At 50.6% G+C, this 21905-nt stretch overlaps 1 protein-coding gene across 1 annotated transcript; it reads right to left on the reverse strand.

Annotated features, from left to right (window-relative positions):
• Positions 1-682: 682 nt before the first annotated feature.
• EI90DRAFT_3020950 (uncharacterized protein) lies at positions 683-3218 on the reverse strand (the record flags this gene model as incomplete). Its single annotated transcript, XM_039057588.1, has 11 exons — positions 683-991; positions 1066-1212; positions 1253-1402; positions 1450-1664; positions 1716-1840; positions 2136-2289; positions 2351-2425; positions 2497-2521; positions 2687-2858; positions 3033-3052; positions 3102-3218. 11 exons carry the CDS (start codon positions 3216-3218, stop codon positions 683-685), a joined length of 1509 nt encoding a protein of 502 aa, XP_038909850.1.
• Between the last annotated feature and the right edge of the window lie 18687 nt (positions 3219-21905).

Consider the following 21905-nt stretch of genomic DNA (forward strand, 5'->3'; position numbering starts at 1 on the left):
TTTGCAACATACTCATTTTTGAATAGCGTGCCTGCTTCCAAAAAAACTGTGGCCCTCGTTGAGAATGAGGTTGAGTACAGTGGCAAAGGTTTGCAAAAGTGCCATGACAAATATGCTGGTACAAGATAAGAGAAAGGTACTTGGTGTTCTGCCCTGTCTTTAGTGCCTATAAATTAGTACGCTTTACAGCGATAGCCCACAACATGGATGAAAGCATGCAAGCCTAAGGAGCTTGGGCCCAGATGTGCAGCAAAAACAAGATATGCAAGCTGAGGAGTTCAGGTCAGAGGGGAGGAAAGAACAATCATTCGTCATGTTGCTGATTGTCTTATTTCTAGGTTAACAAGCATCATGTTTACACCTTGCACTGCAGTCCCTCCCTTCACCACATCTATGTGATAAATCTTTTTTCGTCATGTATTTGTCCAAAATCATGTCATAAAATCTTGTCCTGACAAAGCTGTGATTGTATCTATAATATATCATCTTAATGTTATGACGAATCCCAACATTAGTTGTGTATTCACCAAGGATTTTATGTTCAGCAAGCATGTATATTACATTTGAGCGACACAGACGGTATGCAGGGATTGGTGGGGATAGGAAGCGATAGTAGGATCTTCCAAGTTGTTGTTGCTTGCTACAGATACTTTATATTGATTGGGGGCAAGAATAATTATAGTTACCCATCATGGCAAGGATGCTTCTTGCAGAACATTCCCTGAGCCATCCCATAGAGGGGGCCAAGGTCCCTGGGTCTTTCAACTTTCACATATGCAAAAACATGTCTGTCAGCAAAAAATGCAAACACCATCCACCCTTGACCACTCCAGCCAGGAGCCTCATGCTCCAATCCTGCACCCCGGATAAAGAAGAGATCCCCAGGACAGGTTGGGAAAGCGTAGCCCAACTCCAGGAAGGAAAGCTCCCCTCCCTCGTATTCCCCAAAGATGGCTATTGCATCGAAACCACACCAGGTGGATCTCCAATCCTTGTGAGACCTGATATCTGCGTTGAAATGGACACCTTGGCCAAAGAAATGGGACCTCATTTCCAACAGCCAACCCTCCAATCCAAATGCTCTCTGATGTGCTCCCATACAGCATCACACTGTCTTGCCAACGACAGTGCAAGCCTCTCAGTGTACATGTTGAGGACATGATATAGAGGCTCTTTCTGGGTGGAATCTGTGGAGATTGCAGGAGGGTTCTCCTATGGGATTAATTTGAATAATCAAAATCAAAACGCTAACCAAGTGACCCTGGAGGTGCCAATAGGCATGATAAGCTGCACTGTTCTTCTTGAAGAGATTTGATGCTGTATCTTTGAAAGCTGTTCTGGATTTCTTATTGTCAAATTTAAAGTTTTGATTGAAATCATGACCAGCATTCAAGATATCCTTCTAGGAGGAATCAGGTGAGCTCACTAGCTGAGGACATGAGAACATACATGGATTGGGTTAAAAACCCTTGGGAGCCATATGGCCAGCAGGTTCCCTAACCAATCCTCGATAGCTGTGCCATCCTCACTGTCGAGTAGGATCTGGGTTTGATCCTTGGTGAGTGGAGGGAAATCAAGATGCCTTGGGTGTGTCTGGCTTTTTGCAGGTGCATTAGCCTTGTCATTATGCCGTGCCACATTGGCATACTTCATATTGAGTTTGACTTTTTGTGGGTTAAGATAGGGAATGGAACCACCGCTTATAAAGGACATACTTGTGTTTTTCATTGCATTAAAAATATTAAGGTCTGCTTCCTTCTTGGCCGCCTTGACAATCTCTCGCACCTGAGGGTCATCAATACCCTTTAGACGCTCTTCGTGTGCCTCCTGGGATTCTCGTCTAAAAACAGAAAGGTAAGGCAGTTGACCTTGACAAGGAATAAGAGGGAATCAACTGGGGTCTTGCCCTGAACAACTTGACTGGTGCCACATTTGCCTTGAGATACTGATCATGCTTTGTTTGGTTTTGGTTAATTCTTTGAGAGATCCATCACCCCTTTCCAATGAGCTTCTGCATGATGACATGTCAGTTACAGAAAGCACTGCATGTGGGGTCCCTGGTGGCAGGATGCTACATGTGCCAGGGATTCTATTAGTAGGGTTGTAATTATTCCATGCACAACAAAGGGACTCACAGAGAAATCCCAGGTGTTAGCAATATTAACTGCATTGATGGATCACCCTCATAGGCCAAATGGAACAAATCTTCAGGGGCATCTGGCCTGTTGAAGAGCTCTGAATCCCCATTGCTCAAAACAATCCACTTGGCCCCCAAAACCACCCTCAGGACTGCCCATACCATCTATATGGGGAGGGTGGCTAGTCCCACATGATGATAGGGTGGACCAACCACTGGAGGGCACCAGTAGAGATTTCCCCTTCATGCAGGGGCTGGATGATGTAGAGTTTATGGCGATGTAGTCATCTGCAAGAACCCTAAAATTAGAGTCAGCTCAAGTATACAAAAAACCTAGCCACTTGCATGCACCTGCTCACACTTCCCAAGGGTGGGCTCCTCATGCTGGGCAAAGGCAACAAATTGAGGTTCCCTCCCATCAGGTTCTCCATTTCAGAAAATGCAACTGAGATGGTAGTTGCACGAATATGCCTGAATCTGGCTCCTCAGCATCCATGTCTATATGTGTCATATGAGCCTATTGGTAGTTCCATTCAACATCCCACTCACCATGCGCTTCCACATGGGTGGAGGCATCAACTTCAATTGCCTCAAGCACTGCAGGAAGCTGAAATGCCACTGCTTCCCCTGTATCATTGACAAGGAATGAGGCTCTGAGGACCTTGTGGAATTCCTCCAGCTCTGAGTCTCTAAGTCTTCAGAGCTCCCCCTTCTCCAAGGTCTGGAGGTTGGGCATAGATGATCTCCTAACAAAATGATGGAGGTCCTTGACATAATCCTCCCCTCTTGCCACTGTGATTGCTGTCTTTGTGCCTAGGTTGGGCTACTGGACATGTTTACCAATATATCATGCCTATGATAACAACATCTTACCAAACCAGCAAAAGCCTAGAACCTTTTCAGCCCAAGTGTTGACTGGGGAATCATTCAGAATCATTATATAAGCACAAATTAGGGGGCTTACCATAGTGGCTGCTGAAACATCCAGCTCCATAGCACCAGAAACTTGCTGCCCACTGGAAACTTGTTGCCTCCTGGGAACAGAAGGCTCATCAGAAGATGACTCTGAGGAAGCTTCCATTCTCTTGGAGGGTATAAATCTGGATCGCTTCTTGTTCTGAAACAAATATTGAATGAGTGGTTATTTGTAATTTAGCACATCATTTCTCATCCAGGGCTGCAGTGTCCTTTGCAGTGCAGTGGCCTTCTTTGACCCTCTTCCCTTCTTTTTCTAAAATGAATGCTGAATAAGTGGCTGGTTCCAATTTAGTATATCCTTTACCTGTGGCTGCACTGCTTGCTTGGGTGCAGTGCCCTTCCTGGGTCTTTTTCAGGCTTGACTGAGTCATCATCCTCCAACTCAACATCCACTGGGGAAGTCCCTCTTGACCTCTTCCTGGACAGATTTCCCCTATCATCATCACATTGAAAGCTGTGATATGCAATGACCAGGCTCAGCCTCCACTCAGGGGCAGAAGAAATAAGAGGAAAGGAAGGTTGTAACTAACCTCAGTCTCAAGCTATATGCATGAGAACTGAGGGAAAAGAAACCAATTCAAAAGAATGTGTCATCTTTGCAGATAAGTCTGAAATGACCAAAATAAGAAGAAAGTGTAACTTGTGGGAACAAGTCACATGGTGTAACCAAGTAAACTCGGTCAGCCCAGCAATGTCTGGAAGAGGTTGCACACTAGTGCCTTTCAGCATTTGTCATGTGAGTTTTCCCACAGGTTTGCATGTGGGCTTGTAGCTGTGTGTACACATAGAAATTATATAAAAATACAGGGGGCATGTGGGAAGATGAGGAAAATAGGAGGAGGTGTCAGGGACGGCTCGAGGAAGGCAGAGGTAGTGGCATAACGCTCGGCGCTAGCGGCCCGGATGGCAGCGGGGCGGTGAGACCATATAGTGGACAGCCCTTACTCGGGCTTACGTCCCTGTGTGGCTTCTTAGGCTGAAGCGGGAAATGTATTGTTATTAGGGTGGGAAGCCAGACTAAACTAGGGTACTTGCCTGAAGCGGGAAATGAGAAGAAGGTTACTTCTTCGGTCCTGCTTCGGCTTAGTTTATATACATGTGTGAATGGGGTTGCTGTCAGAGACCAGATTCGAGACGAAGGAATGTCTCCGTAACGGAGGGCTTCGGCCTCAGCGACTTCTGCCAAGAGCGCTGTGCCTAGTGACACGTCCGTGCCCTAACTTACTGACTGGCAATTAGAACCTAGGGGGGGTAACTCTAGTTGATTTTTCTACTGGGGCGTAACCTATGTACAAGTGGGATATATATATATGGTTACAGCGGGGACGGGTCCGCAATTGGCGGAGCCGAACGGGGCGGAGCTAATGGGGTTTAAACATTAGCCGACTGAATATTACCGACGAGTCGGTTCGCGGGGTTAGTGGAAAGGCAGGCGTTAACCCAGAAACGGAAAGGAGGGATAGGCCCGAAGGTGGGCTCTGCAGGGCAGGCGAGTGTATTGCCCAGCGGAGGCGGGGGTGCGCTAGCGGACGTCGGAGCTGTCCGGAAGTCTTCGGGGCTCCGTACTTAGGGAGGCGTAGGTAATAAATTGAAATGAGGGGGTGGTGACCATCGAGGGGTGCCGAGAGGATTGCGGAATACGGGGGCTCCGAGGTTAGTGAGGGAGGAGCGGAGTTGGAACGGAGGGATCGGAGGGACCGGAAGTCAATGGCCGGGGATGGATATGACAGTTGCCACGTCACCCTCGGATGAAGCCGGGTTACTGCGGGTGGTTCTGCAGTCGATCCCAAGTGTTGGAGGGGAAGTACAAGTAGAAGTGCACAGTGCATCCAGCGTTGTGGTGCCCCTACGGGGTGCTCAGCGTTGGACGCATCTGTGCTACAAGGGTAGGAAAGAAAGAGAGGTCGTCTGTATAAAGATAGAAAAAGAGAAGAAGGAAAGAAGAGAGAATGAGAGGATGAGACAAAAGGAAAAGGAGGTGGTGGCTGCGGCGGTGGCAGCAGCATGCCCTGACATCACCCCCCCCTTAAGCCGCTGTCAGGGCAATAGCCCTGAACCCCGAGTCACATGTAAATTAGATACACATAGTCACGTGGGCAAGCAGGAACCTCCGGGTAACCGCTTACACACCACCATAAAATACACTATCTTGTATCACTTACAGCCTTGTGTGCTGAGCAACCCTAAGACCTCACACTTTTTTAAGTGCATGAGGTGTGTTTTACAACACAACCCACAACTACACAATCTTAACATCTGACTCGGAAGCGCCTATGGCGCCTAAACACGCCCGCAAGGGCAAGGTCGCATCTGCAGCGACACTAAAAAGAAATGAGCGGTTTATAAAGAAACCGCAATCTCCCATCAAGGGAGATTCAAACCAAAAGCCGTCATCAGATGATGACGAGGATCAACATGATCCGGCATTAGCAACCACTTCAGGGCTGGTCCCTGAAGGTTCTAGAAACTTACGTGGAGTAAGTGCGGGGCGAAATACCCCCAGAACTCCACAACATACCGATCTAACCCAAGCTGGGGAAGATCCATCACCTCCTCACGAGGTGATTGACTTGCACGAAAAATGCGTAAGCGCTGAACGATCAGCCCAAAAAGCTGATCAGATAGAGTCGCAGGAAACTCCAGGGCCCCACTATCCCCTGGAGTCCCCCCTCATGTCCCCAAGCCAAGCCCCAAAGGCAGACAAAGGGAAACAAAGGGAAGAGCCCCCGTGTCGGCTATCCGAAAAACTACTGGACTTGTTCCAGGTTCCATCTGAATGGAGGATAGAAAGTGAAGATCAACTTCTTCTCAGGCTGAAAGCCCGAGAAGGCACGAAAATACGCCCTGAGAGCAGGATCTCCCAGAGCGCAGAAGCTCCAAAAGAACTTCCGCTGTTTACACTCCCACACACCATGCCAGACAAGGCAAGGTCGCCAACTTCGGAGGAGGTCTCTGAGATAATGATGAGGAGGCGAACTGAAATGAGGGAGTTCGTGGAGGAAGCCTTACGTAAAAGTAAGGAGAAACCAGCGAACAGACCCCTCTATGAAAGGGAAGCACCCTCCGCAACGGCCTCGCCTAAACAAAGCGAGCGTGGAGTGTTCACTCCAAGAACCCATTCTGGAACCCCCAGAAGCAGAAATGTCAACTGGGGAGAGTCGCTGCTTGCCCAACCAAACTTCCTCCTGGAAAACCAGGAATCGCGCATAATAAACACGATAAACTCGATCCAAAAAAAGATCGAGGAAACGAACCATAATAGCACAGCTCGTCTAGAGATAACTCTAGAAAGAATGGCCAACGCAATCGACGCGTTGACTGAAAAAATCAGTGAACAAACAGATTTGCTGAAGGAAATAAATTTCTCACAAAAAAGTGAGGAAACAAATAAACACCCCTGGACCACGGTCCAGGACATAAATAGAACTCGTGAAAAATTCACGAAAAGAACTACCAGTGAAAGCACACTGGAATATCATCAGCGACTCGACAGAGACGCTAAGGAGATCCTTCTCCCAAGGATAGGAGAAGACAATGCCGAAAGAAGGCATCGTTCAGAAATTAGAAGGAGAATTGGCACGTACCAAAGGTTCGGCCAAACATCCACTTATGACGGACCTCTCGAACAGAGAGGTAACTCATTCACACCCTCTCAAAACAATGAGAGAATACAAATACAACTTCAGGCGAATATGCCTGAAACCAAAGAAACGCTGCGAGGAAGATTTCCCCCAGCAAAAACCCCCCCAAAGGAGAGATCTCCATTGGATAGCGACCCCGCAAAGGCAGGGGAGCAAGAAGAGTACCTGGAGAAATGGTACGAAAAGGCCATAAGAATGGCCGAAGTGAGAATACTCACTCCCTACCCAGAAGGAGTGAAACCAGAAGCCCTAAAGAATGGGCTGGCATTCCCTGACAAGAAATGGTCAGGGGAGAATGACATGGAATCGTTCTGGCAGTGGTTCACAGAACTACTGGGATTCCTCGCCTCGCGAGGATGCAAAGGTCCCCAATTTGACGAAGTCCACCTGGACTGCTTGATTTGTGGATTAGGGGGGCCCGCGTTTGACCTCGGAATTAGACTCCGAGACGAAACTCTCCTCAGAGGAGATGAGGGCATGTTCCTCGAAGTTCTCAACATATTGATGAGAACCTTCATCAAAGCCTCCGCCGCGTTGAACGCGACAAAGAAATACCGCAACGTCAAATACGAAGCGGAAAAAGGCCTAAAACAGTTCTACTTAGAACTGTCAAAAGCAGCATCCCAGATGGTGACGCTGCCAGACCAGGCATCTTTCAACACCAGGTTCCTAAACTACATTCCCCTCAAATGGAAGAGGGAAATGATTGCTCATGATAGAATCAGAGCAGACTTCTCCTCAAACAAGGAGATGTTAAAAGCAATATCTCGTGTAGACGAGATAATCGACGGGCTGAAGATGTCTTCAGCCTACAAATCAGGTTACTATACCCGAACAACTACCATGGCAACCACGAGCTGCAGCAGAGCCCTCCCATCAGGAAAGAAGGCGGAAGAGCCGAAACCCAGATGGAAAGAGGACACACCCTCGAAAAACTCGAGGAAAACTGACCAAAAGTCAGTTCCAATTTGCGGCAAATGCGGCAAAATAGGGCAAACGAAAGATTGCCCAAGACACAATATAACGAGCGATGAAAAACCAAGGCGCATAGCTGCCATGGAAATCGCGAACTCAACGGATGAAGAGTCAAAAGACTCATCAGATGAGAAACCAGAGAACAACTCTGGCAACTCCGAAGCATCAAGCTTCGAAGTAGAGGACCCATACGAAGGACCTCAATACTCACCCGACTCAGAGGGTGAGGAAGTCAACGTTGGGACCATAAGAATGGGCCCAATGTCAGTCGTCGACCACGATGACATAAATTATAAAATCAAACTGGTGGTAGCACACCAGTTAGAAAACATGGCAGACGAAAAAATCGCCAAAGCCTTGGTGGAAGCACCAAGAAAAGATGCCTTGGGGAAATACACCAAAGTACCCAAGGAAAACAAGGACAAAGGGAAGAAGGACCAAAAGTCCATCGAAACCCAGTCCCCCTTGTTCGATGCGAAATTCCGCATCTCAAAAGACGTAGGAAAATACCCTGCAAACAGACCGCTCTCAACGAAGAGAACACTAACGGCTCACATAAAAATAGCAGGCATAAAAGCCTATGCACTATTCGACAGTGGAGCCAAAACGGATGCTTTATCGCTGGACTTTGTCCGCACGGTCCACATCCCAATTCTCCAATTGGAGAACCCAGTCGTCCTTCAAATGGGGACGAAAGGAACAAGATCACAGATCCTGTTCGGAACCAACGTGGACATTGAAATCAACAGCCACGTAGAAAAACACTACTTCGATGTAATAAACATCAACAGATACGATGCCATCTTCGGCGCCCCCTGGTTAAACAAAAACCAGGTAAGCTTAGACTTCCGGTCCCACAAAGTGAGAACGGCGAACAAGGGCAACATAGACACCCTTGGAATAAGCGAAGACCGTGTGACGAGATCACACGGATGGAAAACTCGAGCAAGAGCCCGAGAACAACCAAAAAAGAAGCCCCCCTGACAGGGAGGCAGGATTGAAACACACCTCAGGGTAATCACGAGAAAATACCCTGAAGATTGGCCCAATCCTACTCCGGAAGGACTAGAACTTCCAGACGTACCACACCTGGAAGGTCTCTCCATGAACAACCCTGAGTTCAAAATACTCAGGGAGTGGTGGAGAGAAAAATTTGAAACCATAATGGCACCAGCGCCATTAGAAATGCCTCCCTTGAGGGAGGTGAACCATCGAATCCTGTTGAAGGATCCGAAAAAGAAATTTCGGGAAAACACCCCGAGATGTCCCACAGCACTGCAGGAAGCACTAGCGACCAAAATAGATCGCTATGTAAAAGCAGGATGGTGGTATCCTGTGAACAGCGAGCGAGCATGCCTGCTACTGTGCATCCGCAAAGCAGATGGATCTTTGCGCACAGTAATAGATGCAAGAAATCGTAACTCAAACACGATCCTCGACGTCACACCAATGCCAGACATGCGACTGATCCAAGAATCAGTCGCCAGAGCAACATACTGATCCAAGATCGATATGTCGGATGTGTACGAACAAATACATGTGGATCCAGACGACGTCCATAGGACGACATTCTCCATGCCCCACGGGACGTACAACTCGAACACGATGCAGCAAGGAGACTGCAACGCTCCCTGCACCTTCCAGCGCGCACTGACCTGGGAACTACGAGGAGAAGTAGGCAGATGCCTACATGTCTGGTTCGATGATATATTCACCAGCACAAGCTTGGTGGAAAACCACAATAAAGCACTATTGTGGTTATTCACTCACCTAAAAGGGGCGAAATTCTACATAAGCCGGAAAAAATTCCAGCCATTTGCCCCAATCCTAGACGTTCTAGGAAGCCGAGTGGACGAACAGGGCATCCACGCTCAAGCGGATAAAATGGAAAAAATCCGCAACTGGCGAGAGCCAGTAGACCACACAGGAGTCCTAAGATTCCTGGGAATGGTAGAATATCTATCGATATTCATGCCAAACGTCAGTGGTTACACAGGACCACTGCAAACAATCTGCTCAAACAAGCAGACATTCAGGTGGACACCACTCCACCAGAATGCTTCGATGAAATAAACATCTAGCATGCAGGGCTCCGATCCTGAAGCCCGTCCAGTGGAACCCACCGGAAAGCCTCTCAGAAGAAGAGAGGACAAAACTCCACGTCTGGGTCATAACAGACGCATGCCCAGCGGGCATGGGTGCATTAATTGGACAAGGCAAAAGGTGGCAGACTTGCCGCCCGGCTGCATTCATGTCCAAAAAGTTCACCAACACACAACGTAGGTACTTCGCCTACGAGCTCGAGGCACTGGGTGTCCTCGAAGCACTCATGAGATGGCAAGATGACCTCATGGGAGGCCATGAATTCACAGTAATCACGGACTACAAAGCTTTGGAATATTTCAAAGCGAAAAACCACAACTCAGGGAGACACCTGAGATGGCAAGCCTTTTTTGCAAGCTTCAATTGCGAAATAAAATACGTGGAAGGCCACAAAAATAAACTGGCAGATGCACTCTCACGATACTACGACTCGTCAACGGACGAGGATCTGCATTTCGACGATTATGTGTCAGCGGACATCCACCTGGACAAAAATGCAGAAGACATTATCCCCAACAGAATCGAGGAATACGAAGAACTGCTACTAAGCAGTACCCTGAGTAAAAACTCAGAGAGAAAGAGACTCGCAGTGATACATGCGAAAAACACCCTAGAGGAAGCTCTAGGGGGGAGCAATAACCTAGAGGAAACTCTAGGGGGGAGCGCCCAAAATCTGGAAGAAATCATAACTCCAGAAGAGAACCTTCGAAAACAATTCGAAGAAGAAGACCTCATTGAGGCAATAAAATCTGGATACTTGAAAAGCCAGATCCACTGGGAAATCCTAGAGAACCTGGGGAATTTCAAAAACTTCTCCGTAAAAGACGGGCTGATAACCCGACTTGGAGAAGGAGGAACGACCCAAATAGTAGTCCCAAAAGGGAACTACGAAAGGAAGTCCATTCGGGGAATAATCCTCGAGAACATCCACGAAACACTTGGACACCTAGGATCCAAGAAAACAGTGGAAACCCTCCGTCGACACTTTTGGTGGAAGTCAATGAGAAAGGATACACACAAGTTCTGCAGGTCTTGCGGAACTTGTCAAACGACAAAGAAAAGCACCAGGAGAAATCCTGGAATGCTTCACCCACTCCCGACCCCAGAGACACCATGGTCGTCAATAGCCATGGACTTCACAGGCCCATTCCCAACAAGCTTGGGATATGATTACCTCTGGGTAATCATCTGTAGGTTGACGTCTAACGTCCACCTAATTCCAATAAAAACAACAATGAACGCACTAGAACTAGCATTCGTATTTCTTCGTGAAGTTGTAAGACTCCATGGTCTACCACACTCGATCATATCAGATCGAGACTCAAAATTCACATCAAAATTCTGGCGCGAACTACACTGAATACTCGGTGTACAGTTGAAATTCACAACTGCATTCCACCTGCAAGGCGACGGCCAAGCAGAAAGAATGATACAAAAAGTAGTACAAATACTACGCGCGATGGTTAGACCAGACCAACGCGACTGGGCAGCGAAACTGTCGATGGCGGAATTCGCGATCAATGCGAGCTCGAACACATCGACAGGATTTGCCCCGTTCAAATTAATCTACGGCCATATGCCAAAGATGTGCCTAACAGCACCACTCTCGGACTACCCAGGAGTAAATGACTTCGCTCAAAAAGCGAAGGAAAACCTCATGGCAGCACACGACGCGATAATACATAATCGCGCTGCTCAAACAATCCAGGCGAATAAGAAAAGACGCCCGGACCCGCCTTTGAAAAAAGGCGAGCTCACATACTTATCCACGGATAAGCTGAACCTACCCAAAGGCAGGGCAGGAAAACTAAAGCCCTTATACATAGGGCCTTACGAAATTCTGGAAACATTTCCAGAAACGTCAAACTACGTCCTCAAGTTGCCACCACAACTTGAACAATGCGGAATCCACCCAAGATTCCATGTATCCCAGCTCGTACCTCACGAGCCGAATGACCAGGAAATCTTCCCAAATAGGGAAGTAAACATATTCTACGATTTTGGGGAAGACCCTGATCGCAAAGCAGTAGTTCACGAAATCCTAAACCACGTGTGGGTTCACAACGAACTCTGGTTTAAGGTTAAATGGGAACTAGGGGACACCACATGGGAACCCCTAGGAAATTGCAACGACCTCGTCCACCTGGACGAGTACCTCACCTTACAAAATGTAAGGGAACCAGAAAAACTCCCTATCAAAGAAGACAGGGAACTCTCGGCATCACTACGCCCCCAAAAATGGAGGCAGAGGAAGTAAAGCCGAGGGATGATGGCCCACAGCCAAGAGCGTGGGAAAGTTCTGGGCGAGTAACTCGCCCAGACAGCCACACCATGTACTAGAGATCACATGGGCTAGGCAAGTAACTCACCTAGACCACATGAACCACAGGCTCATGTGCAAAAGAACACACAACTGCAGCAAATCCCATGCACACAAGAACGAAAACCCCTCCCACCACCATGAGTAACATAACGACAAAATGTCGTTCTCTGGGGGAGGCAACCCTCGGTTCGATCCAAACAAACCACTGGATATCGAAATACGACAACCCGGGGAGCAAGGCTCCCCGGAACAACAACAACACCAGGCGCAGATAAGCGCCATGGATTACACGACGCACGCAGCACAAATGAGTGCTGCGAACCAACAACCATCCGCGTTGCTAACAGGCACCGTGTACCCCAGCCTCCCCAAAGAGGCTTCCAACCATACACAGTGCAAACTGCACCGATGGCGCAACAAGCGCCATTCCAGGGGCAGCATTTGCTGCTGCAGCCCCAGGCATACTCCCCAGGGAACTTCCCTGGCCAGATCAACCCCTGGATTAGCCAATTCGGCCCAGGTCCAACAACACCCCAGCCAAATGCAGGCTGGGAATCAGCCATCGCGTCAGCGGTAGCTGCTCAGACAGGTCAGCTCCGTGAGGAGCTGAAAGAGATGAAGTCCCTCGTAGGAGGGAGACGAGGGAGCGACAGTGGCTCCTCGTCCAGACCGTCCAAACGGGCACGGTCTGATAACTCGAGGGCATCAGAAGACGCCTGCAACCATTGCGCCCACTGGAGGCGCGAATACAACAGAGCACGAAGAGATGCTGAGGGCATCTTTGACTCTCTGAAAGACACAGAGAGAGAAGTTGATCTCCAAAAAAGAGAGATCGAATCACTGAAACGCAAGCTCAGAGAGGCATGCGCACTGGCAGACCTCGCTGCCAAACCCATCATGACGGGGGCCTCCCAGGTCAGGGGGAGGGGATACGGTTCCGGGCCTCATGAGGCGCGACCCCACATGGGGACTAGCGCATCAAGGGGTGGGGCACCGACTATCCTGCCACCCCATGGGCAGGCGACCCTGTCCAGGTTGCATAAGGGCCCGCCCTCAGAGGGGCAAACCCATGTCGAGGGGAAGAGGGAGAGCAGTAGGCAACCGACGGCAGACCCTAAAATGGGGAACACTGCCAGAGGCAGCGGGCCGCTGAGTACCTCAGCACCCTATGGGCAAGCTACCCTGCAGGGAAGTGTCCACATGCTATACGAGACCACCAAACTCAACGAGTTCGGCAAAGTCGAAGCTCCAGTTGACATAACAATCGACCCCAACTTCCCCATGAGGAGAATAGCGGGGTCAGAAGCGGTGCATGATGCCGCATACGCTTGGTGGACAAGCGTGAGTGGGAAAGAATTCGTACACTGGTACGAACAGGCCGAAGCCGCCTTCAAAAGCGGCAAGGTACACAGACTCCTTCGCGAAAAAGCGAAGGAAACCAAGAAATACTTCTTGGGACTCCCGAGTATCGCAAGACTCACGGAGGAATATAATTCCCCAGAGAATAAGGGGAAAATCTCCTGGGAAAGCCTAGGCAAAGCTGCCTACTTAAAGTCCCAGTTCAAACCACTCAGGACTCCTGAGGAACGTGCCGCAAGAACTGCAGAACGGGAAGCGAAAGCTTCCAAATACTGCGAAAGAGATGCAAGTCTCTGTGCTGGACAACCAGCCCAACAACCATCCTTCCCCACGGGAAGAACGGTAGACCTACCGTACTCTACACCTGAGCCAAGCAGCTCAGGAACACAACAGCCTGCTCCCACCCAGGGAGCACCCACTTCGTCGAGCCCACAACCCGACAATGTAGCCCAGGCTAGTCATCGCATCCGATGCAGCAATCGGATGTCCAGATGAACAACCTGGAGGAAAACCCTCCTCCGGGGCAATGAACCCACCCTTGAGAGAAGGGAAAGTGACACGGTAATACGCCATCGAGGCGCCCATGAAAACACCTTCCCCCAACTCGAGGCCCCGCACACAATACTGTATGCAAGGAACTGCAAGTAACAATTGCGGAAATCTCCACTCCATCAAAAGACCCACATCCACCACCGCTCATGTGTAAACACCACTTACACACAAACCCTCACTCACAGAACAAGTGAGGAACACCAAAGACATACAACCTTTGGGTCGAAATTCATTTTCGACAAACTCCACCATTTTTTTCTTCTCTCCCTGCGATACCAATGTATCACCGTTCACTTCAAAGTAACGGCCCACACTCATTCATTCCTTAAACCCCCTCTCTTTCTTTCACTGACATGAAATCGCCCACTTTAAAGTGGCAACAACAAAACACTCATTGATAATTCCAAACTCAATGTAAATCAACTATTAAAACTCTGTTTTATTCACTATCAACCTTGTATGCGTCGCAAATGCAACACAAGGGGGGAGAATGTCAGGGCAATAGCCCCGAACCCCGATTCACATGTAAATTAGATACATATAGTCACGTGGGCAAGCGGGAACCTCCAGGTAACTGCTTACACACCACCGTAAAATACACTATCTTGTATCACTTATGGCCTTGTGTGCTGAGCCACCCTAAGACTTCGCAGTTTTCCATCCTAGTAGCCCTACTAAGTTTCTATAAAAGGAAATTTCCCTTTATGGAATTTCCCTATATGGAGATAAGAGTTTGTAGTTGTTTGGGATTGTAGTGTGAAGTCTCTGGGGTAATGTGTCACTACCTCCAAAACCTTGCCTTGCACTCAACTGGCCAAGTTTTATCCACAAACAACACATCTTGATCCACTCAATACATCTCCATAGCCACTTGGAGTTCTTCCATGGTCTCAGGATTGAATTTGCACTCAGACAAAGCTTTGAAAGATGTGGTAGAACTCAAGGGGGCATTCCTTAACATGGAATAGTTAAATACTTGGGGGATAGTTGTAGGAGTTGGGTAGTTGACCCCAAACATGATGGAGATCATTGTTGATGTGGTCCACTGTACCATAGTGTCAGGGCACCACACCTGACCATATAGCCCTGGAGCCCCCTTCCCTGGCCTCCTGTCAGGGCACGCTGCTGCCGCCGCCGCCGCCGCTGCCACCTCCTTTTCCTTTTGTCTCATCCTCTCATTCTCTCTTCTTTCCTTCTTCTCTTTTTCTATCTTTATACAGACAACCTCTCTTTCTTTCCTACCCTTGTAGCGCGGATGCGTCCAACGCTGAGCACCCCGTAGGGGCACCGCAACACCGGATGCGCTGTGCACTTCTACTTGTACTTCCCCTCCAACACTCGGGATCGACTGCAGAACCACCCGCAGTAACCCGGCTTCGTCTGAGGGTGACGTGGCAACCCCACATGACCCATTCACACATGTATATAAACTAAGCCGAAGCAGGACCAAAGAAGTAACCTTCTTCTCATTTCCCGCTTCAGGCAAGTACCCTAGTTTAGTCTGGCTTCCCACCCTAATAACAATACATTTCCTGCTTCAGCCTAAGAAGCCACACAGGGATGTAAGCCCAAGTAAGGGCTGTCCACTATATGGTCTCACCGCCCCGCTGCCATCCGGGCCGCTAGTGCCGAGCGTTACGCTGCTACCTCTGCCTTCCTCGAGCCGTCCCTGACAGCAGAAGGTTTCAACCTAATCTCCCCCACCTCCTCCAGCATGGTGACCGAAGAGCAGTACCAGGACCTGCTGACTAGGTTCCAGGAACTGCAGGCCCTCCTCGAAAGCCACGTCCAGAACCCACCGGCTCCGCCCGCACCCGCACCCACACCTATGCTTAAGCCCAAAGCACCCAAGGTTGCCCCCCCCACCGCCTTTGCCAGAGCGAGCAAGGACCTCGACCGCTTCAAAGCGGAATGCGGAATCTACTTCCATCTCCATGCCACGGAGTTCCCCAACACCCTATCCCAAATCCTTTTCGTCCTGTCATACATGAAAGGAGGAGCTGCAGGAGCATGGGCAACACAGCGCACAATCATGCTGTTGACAGCAGGATCCCCTGCAACCACCATGGACGAGTTCATGGCAGAGCTGGATGCCATGTTTCAAGACCCCAACCGGGAAGCCACCGCCCGGCAGAAGCTTGCCACTTTACAGCAAGGCACTGACTCCGTGGATAAAATCATCCAGGAGTTCGAAATCCACGGTCCCGCTTCGCGGCTAGGTGACGTAGGGCTGGTAGACCGCTTCGAACAAGTGATCAATGCCCGGCTACGTGAGAGCATCTACCATCTGCACCCCATGCCAGGAACCGGGGCAGAATGGAAATGAGAGGCTACCCTCCTTGACAACCAATGGCGGCGCTTCCAGGCGACTCAACCCTGACTCCCCCTGTTCAAGTCGCCCCTCCCCCCTGCCAGACCGCCGCCATCACCCTCTCAGACCCTCCCGCCCCCACCACCAGGGCCATCGCCGCGACCTGCCGCGGCCCCTACCACCCCCATGACTACAGCCCTGCTGCCTCAGCCAATGGACCTCAACCGCTCAAGGGCAGACCAACGACAGGGGCTATGCCACAACTACAATGCCCCTGGGCACTTCGCACAAGACTGCCCCCTCCCAAAGGTCTGCCGAGTGCGCCGCATGCACCCGGAAGACCTTCGAGCACTCACAGAAGGGCTGAAGAGCCAACTGATGGGGACACCTGAGGGGAACGAGGAGGAGAGGGAGGAAGGGAACCCCTCTGCGGATTTTCAAGAAGGCGACCGGTGAGGGATGCGTCCCGGCCGCCTGCAAGCAATGATACCCAGTGTAAATACAGAGATACACGTGAGTCTGCGCCGCTGTCCAAATTCCACTGGGTGATTGTTAAGAAACAGAGGAAAATCGCACCCTCGACCAGAAAGAGCACCAAAGCTGCTAGCCTGCCCTCTGAGGTAGCCGTCTCCCCACCTGCCATCTACGTGCTTGCCAAGCAATCCCCCCGCTCCCTCAATATGAAAGTGAAGGTGACCGCCCTACTGTCCCTCGCTGCAGTCACTGTGTCAGCGCTGCTAGACTCCGGCGCGACCGGGAACTTTGTGAACCCAGACTTTGTCCAGAAGCACAGGCTCGAGACGACCCCGCTCCCCCAACCCATCCCAGTTCGCAACGTGGACGGGACGCCTAACGAGAACGGAGCCATCACAGAGGAACTGGAGGCCTTGTTGACATTTGGCCAACATACGGAGTGCGCCCGCTTCGCTGTAGCGAACTTAGGGCAGCAGTCCCTCATCATTGGGCACTCATGGTTGTTACACCACGACCCAGAGGTCGACTGGGCACAGCAGAAGGTCGTCATGTCCCGCTGCCCCTCATCCTGCCAATCACCGCGAGCAGATGTCAGGCAAGCCCTCGAAGTGGAACCCAGCGATGGAATCTACGCCACCGTAATCCCACTGGGGTGGGGACATGACCTAAGAGCGACCACAACGCCGTCCCAACACCTGGCAGAGGAAGCCCAAGACACAGAGGCGAAGCCGCTGACACTGGAAGAGCTAGTACCCGAGCACTACAGGGACTTCCAGGATGTGTTCTCAAAAGAAGCCTTCGACGTGCTGCCCCCGCGAAAACCCTGGGACCACGCCATTGACCTAACCCCCGACACCAAGCTACCCAGAGGCAAGACATTCCCCCTATCCCGGCCAGAACAGAAAGAACTAGATGACTTCCTGCACGAGAACCTGCAGAATGGGCGCCCCCATATTCTTTGTCAAGAAGAAGGACAGATCCCTGCGCCTGGTTCAGGACTACTGAAAGCTCAACGAGATAACGGTCAAGAACTCGTACCCCCTCCCATTCATCTCCGACATCCTTGCGTGCCTTCGAAATGCGAAGTATTTCTCGGCGCTAGACCTGCGCTGGGGGGTTTAACAACGTGCAGATCAAAGATGGCGATGAGTGGAAGGCAGCGTTTGCGACCAACCAGGGCCTGTTTGAACCCATGGTAATGTTCTTTGGACTGTGTAATTCCCCAGCAACCTTCCAAACCATGATGAATGACATTCTTCGGGATTTCATTGACCGAGAAGTCATCATCTGTTATATGGACGACATCTTAATCTTCACATCCACCCTAGAGGAACACCGGGAGGTCGTGCAGGAAGTGCTGGGAACACTGCGGAAGAGGAAACTCTTCCTCAAACCTGAGAAGTGCAAGTTCGAGCGACGCCGCATCGAGTACCTCGGACTTGTCATCTCCAAAGGCAACGTGGCCATGGACCCGGTGAAAGTCCAAGGAGTTCTCGACTGGCCGACACTGACAAAGGTGAAAGAAGTGCAGTCCTTCTTAGGCTTTGTAAACTTCTATCGCCACTTCATCAAAGACTTCTCCGAGACAGTGCGCCCGCTCCATGTGCTAACCTGCAAGGTGAAGGTCTGGGAATGGGGGGAGAGCAAAGAAAACGCCTTCAACGCTCTTAAGAAAGCCGTCACCTCTGCCCCTGTCCTCGCCTTCCCTGCCGACAGCGGCCGCTACAAACTCGAGTGCGACGCCTCCGGCTTCACCACCGGCGCCGTCCTGTCCCAGCTCCAAGCCGATGGCGAATTCCACCCTGTAGCCTTCATGTCCAAAAGCTTCACTGAGGTGGAACGAAACTATGAAATCTATGATAAGGGAATGCTCGCGATAGTCCGAGCGCTAGAGGAGTGGCATCACTTCATAGAAGGAGTGGAAGAAAAGGTCGATATCTACACTGACCACCGTAACTTGGGCTATTTCCGCACTGCACAGCGGCTGAATCGCCACCAAGCACGATGGTCACTCTTCCTAGCCCGTTTCCACTTCACCCTCATCCACTGCCCAGGGAAGCTCATGGGGAAACCGGATGCCCTCTCACACCGTGCCGACCACCCGAAAGGGAAGGACAACAACGAAAGCTTGACCCTCTTGCCGCCAGAGTGGTTCGAAACCCGTGTGACTGAAGCCATCACAGTGGAGGGAGAAGAGATGACCATCCTGGAGAAGATACGCACGGCGAAGGACCGCGACGAGAAAGTGGTGAAGGCACTGAAGGAATTAGGAGATGGGACGCTCAGGTCAGATGAATGGAGCAAAGACGGAGAACTGGTCCTCTACCGAGGAAAGGTGTATGTCCCGAAAGACATGCAACTCCACCATGACCTGGTGTGGCTACACCATAACGCACGGGCAATGGGGCACCCAGGGCGATGGAAAACCCTGGAACTCGTCTCCCGTGACTACTGGTGGCCCCAGATGGCGGAGTACATGGGCCGCTACGTAGCGGGGTGCGACGCCTGCAACCGGGTCAAATCGTTCCCTTCACGGAAGGTAGGGAAACTCATGCCGAACAAGACCCCCACCTGCCACTGGCAGGTAATCTCCGTAGACATGATCGGAGAGCTCCCCAAGTCAAAAGGTTACAACGCCATCCTGGTTGTAGTGGACCGCCTCTCCAAGCGCATCCACGCAATCCCCACAGTCACGATGGTGGACTCGGCAGGGATCGCCCGACTTTTCCTTGAACATGTCTGGAAGCACCACGGCCTTCCCAAGGAAATTCTCAGTGACAGAGGGAGCACCTTCGTCTCCCAGTTCTCCAAAGAACTAGCAGCCCTGCTAGCGGTCAAATTGACCCCCTCAATGCCCTACCACCCACAGACAGATGGACAGACAGAGCAGGTAAACCAAGAGATAGAAGCATACCTCCGAGTGTTTGTCAACCACCGCCAAGACGACTGGGCAGACTGGCTCCCGCTAGCGGAGTTCTCCCATAACAACCGCATCCATGCATCCACCCGCTGCACCCCCTTCGAGCTCGACACTGGCCAGCACCCCAGAATGGGGACAGAACCTATGCGCACGTCAGAAGTTGAAGCTGCAGATGCATTCACCTCGAGGATGATGAAAATGCAAGAGGAGGCGAAAGCGGCACTTGAGCATGCAGCAGAGGAGATGGCCCGCTACTATGACTGGAATCGGGAAGCGGCGCCTGAGTACAAAGAGGGTGACCAAGTCTGGCTCAGCACCCAAAACTACACCACGGACCACCCAACCAAGAAGCTGGAGCACAAATGGACGGGCCCCTTTAAAATCCTCAAGGTTGTATCCCCCACTGCCATCAAGCTCCAACTTACGGCATGGCAAAAAGGAGTCCACCCAGTGGTGTCAGTAACAAATGTCCGACCCCACCACCCAGACGAGATCGCTGAACGACCTGCCGACCCTCACCCAGGCCCCGAAATCATAGACAGGGGGGAAGAGTACAAAGTTGAGAAGATCCTCAACTCCCGCTGGTGCCGCAGGAAACTCTGGTATTTGGTAAAGTTCACAGGCTGGCCAAACTCCGAGAATGAATGGCTCCCCCTTGACAACCTGGCCAATGCGTGCGACCGGATCGAGGAGTTCTACAAAGCGCACCCAGATGCCCCCAGGAGAGAACGAGGAAACCCTCTAGCCACTTCGAGGCGAAGTGGCTGTGAGGTCTTAGGGTTGCTCAGCACACAAGGCCATAAGTGATACAAGATAGTGTATTTTACGGTGGTGTGTAAGCGGTTACCCGGAGGTTCCCGCTTGCCCACGTGACTATGTGTATCTAATTTACATGTGACTCGGGGTTCGGGGCTATTGCCCTGACATTCTCCCCCCTTGTGTTGCATTTGCGACGCATACAAGGTTGATAGTGAATAAAACAGAGTTTTAATAGTTGATTTACATTGAGTTTGGAATTATCAATGAGTGTTTTGTTGTTGCCACTTTAAAGTGGGCGATTTCATGTCAGTGAAAGAAAGAGAGGGGGTTTAAGGAATGAATGAGTGTGGGCCGTTACTTTGAAGTGAACGGTGATACATTGGTATCGCAGGGAGAGAAGAAAAAAATGGTGGAGTTTGTCGAAAATGAATTTCGACCCAAAGGTTGTATGTCTTTGGTGTTCCTCACTTGTTCTGTGAGTGAGGGTTTGTGTGTAAGTGGTGTTTACACATGAGCGGTGGTGGATGTGGGTCTTTTGATGGAGTGGAGATTTCCGCAATTGTTACTTGCAGTTCCTTGCATACAGTATTGTGTGCGGGGCCTCGAGTTGGGGGAAGGTGTTTTCATGGGCGCCTCGATGGCGTATTACCGTGTCACTTTCCCTTCTCTCAAGGGTGGGTTCATTGCCCCGGAGGAGGGTTTTCCTCCAGGTTGTTCATCTGGACATCCGATTGCTGCATCGGATGCGATGACTAGCCTGGGCTACATTGTCGGGTTGTGGGCTCGACGAAGTGGGTGCTCCCTGGGTGGGAGCAGGCTGTTGTGTTCCTGAGCTGCTTGGCTCAGGTGTAGAGTACGGTAGGTCTACCGTTCTTCCCGTGGGGAAGGATGGTTGTTGGGCTGGTTGTCCAGCACAGAGACTTGCATCTCTTTCGCAGTATTTGGAAGCTTTCGCTTCCCGTTCTGCAGTTCTTGCGGCACGTTCCTCAGGAGTCCTGAGTGGTTTGAACTGGGACTTTAAGTAGGCAGCTTTGCCTAGGCTTTCCCAGGAGATTTTCCCCTTATTCTCTGGGGAATTATATTCCTCCGTGAGTCTTGCGATACTCGGGAGTCCCAAGAAGTATTTCTTGGTTTCCTTCGCTTTTTCGCGAAGGAGTCTGTGTACCTTGCCGCTTTTGAAGGCGGCTTCGGCCTGTTCGTACCAGTGTACGAATTCTTTCCCACTCACGCTTGTCCACCAAGCGTATGCGGCATCATGCACCGCTTCTGACCCCGCTATTCTCCTCATGGGGAAGTTGGGGTCGATTGTTATGTCAACTGGAGCTTCGACTTTGCCGAACTCGTTGAGTTTGGTGGTCTCGTATAGCATGTGG

The sequence above is a fragment of the Cantharellus anzutake genome (genome assembly GCF_015039405.1).
Source record: "Cantharellus anzutake strain C23 chromosome Unknown EI90scaffold_96, whole genome shotgun sequence".
In the NCBI taxonomy this organism is placed as follows: Eukaryota; Fungi; Basidiomycota; class Agaricomycetes; order Cantharellales; family Hydnaceae; genus Cantharellus; species Cantharellus anzutake.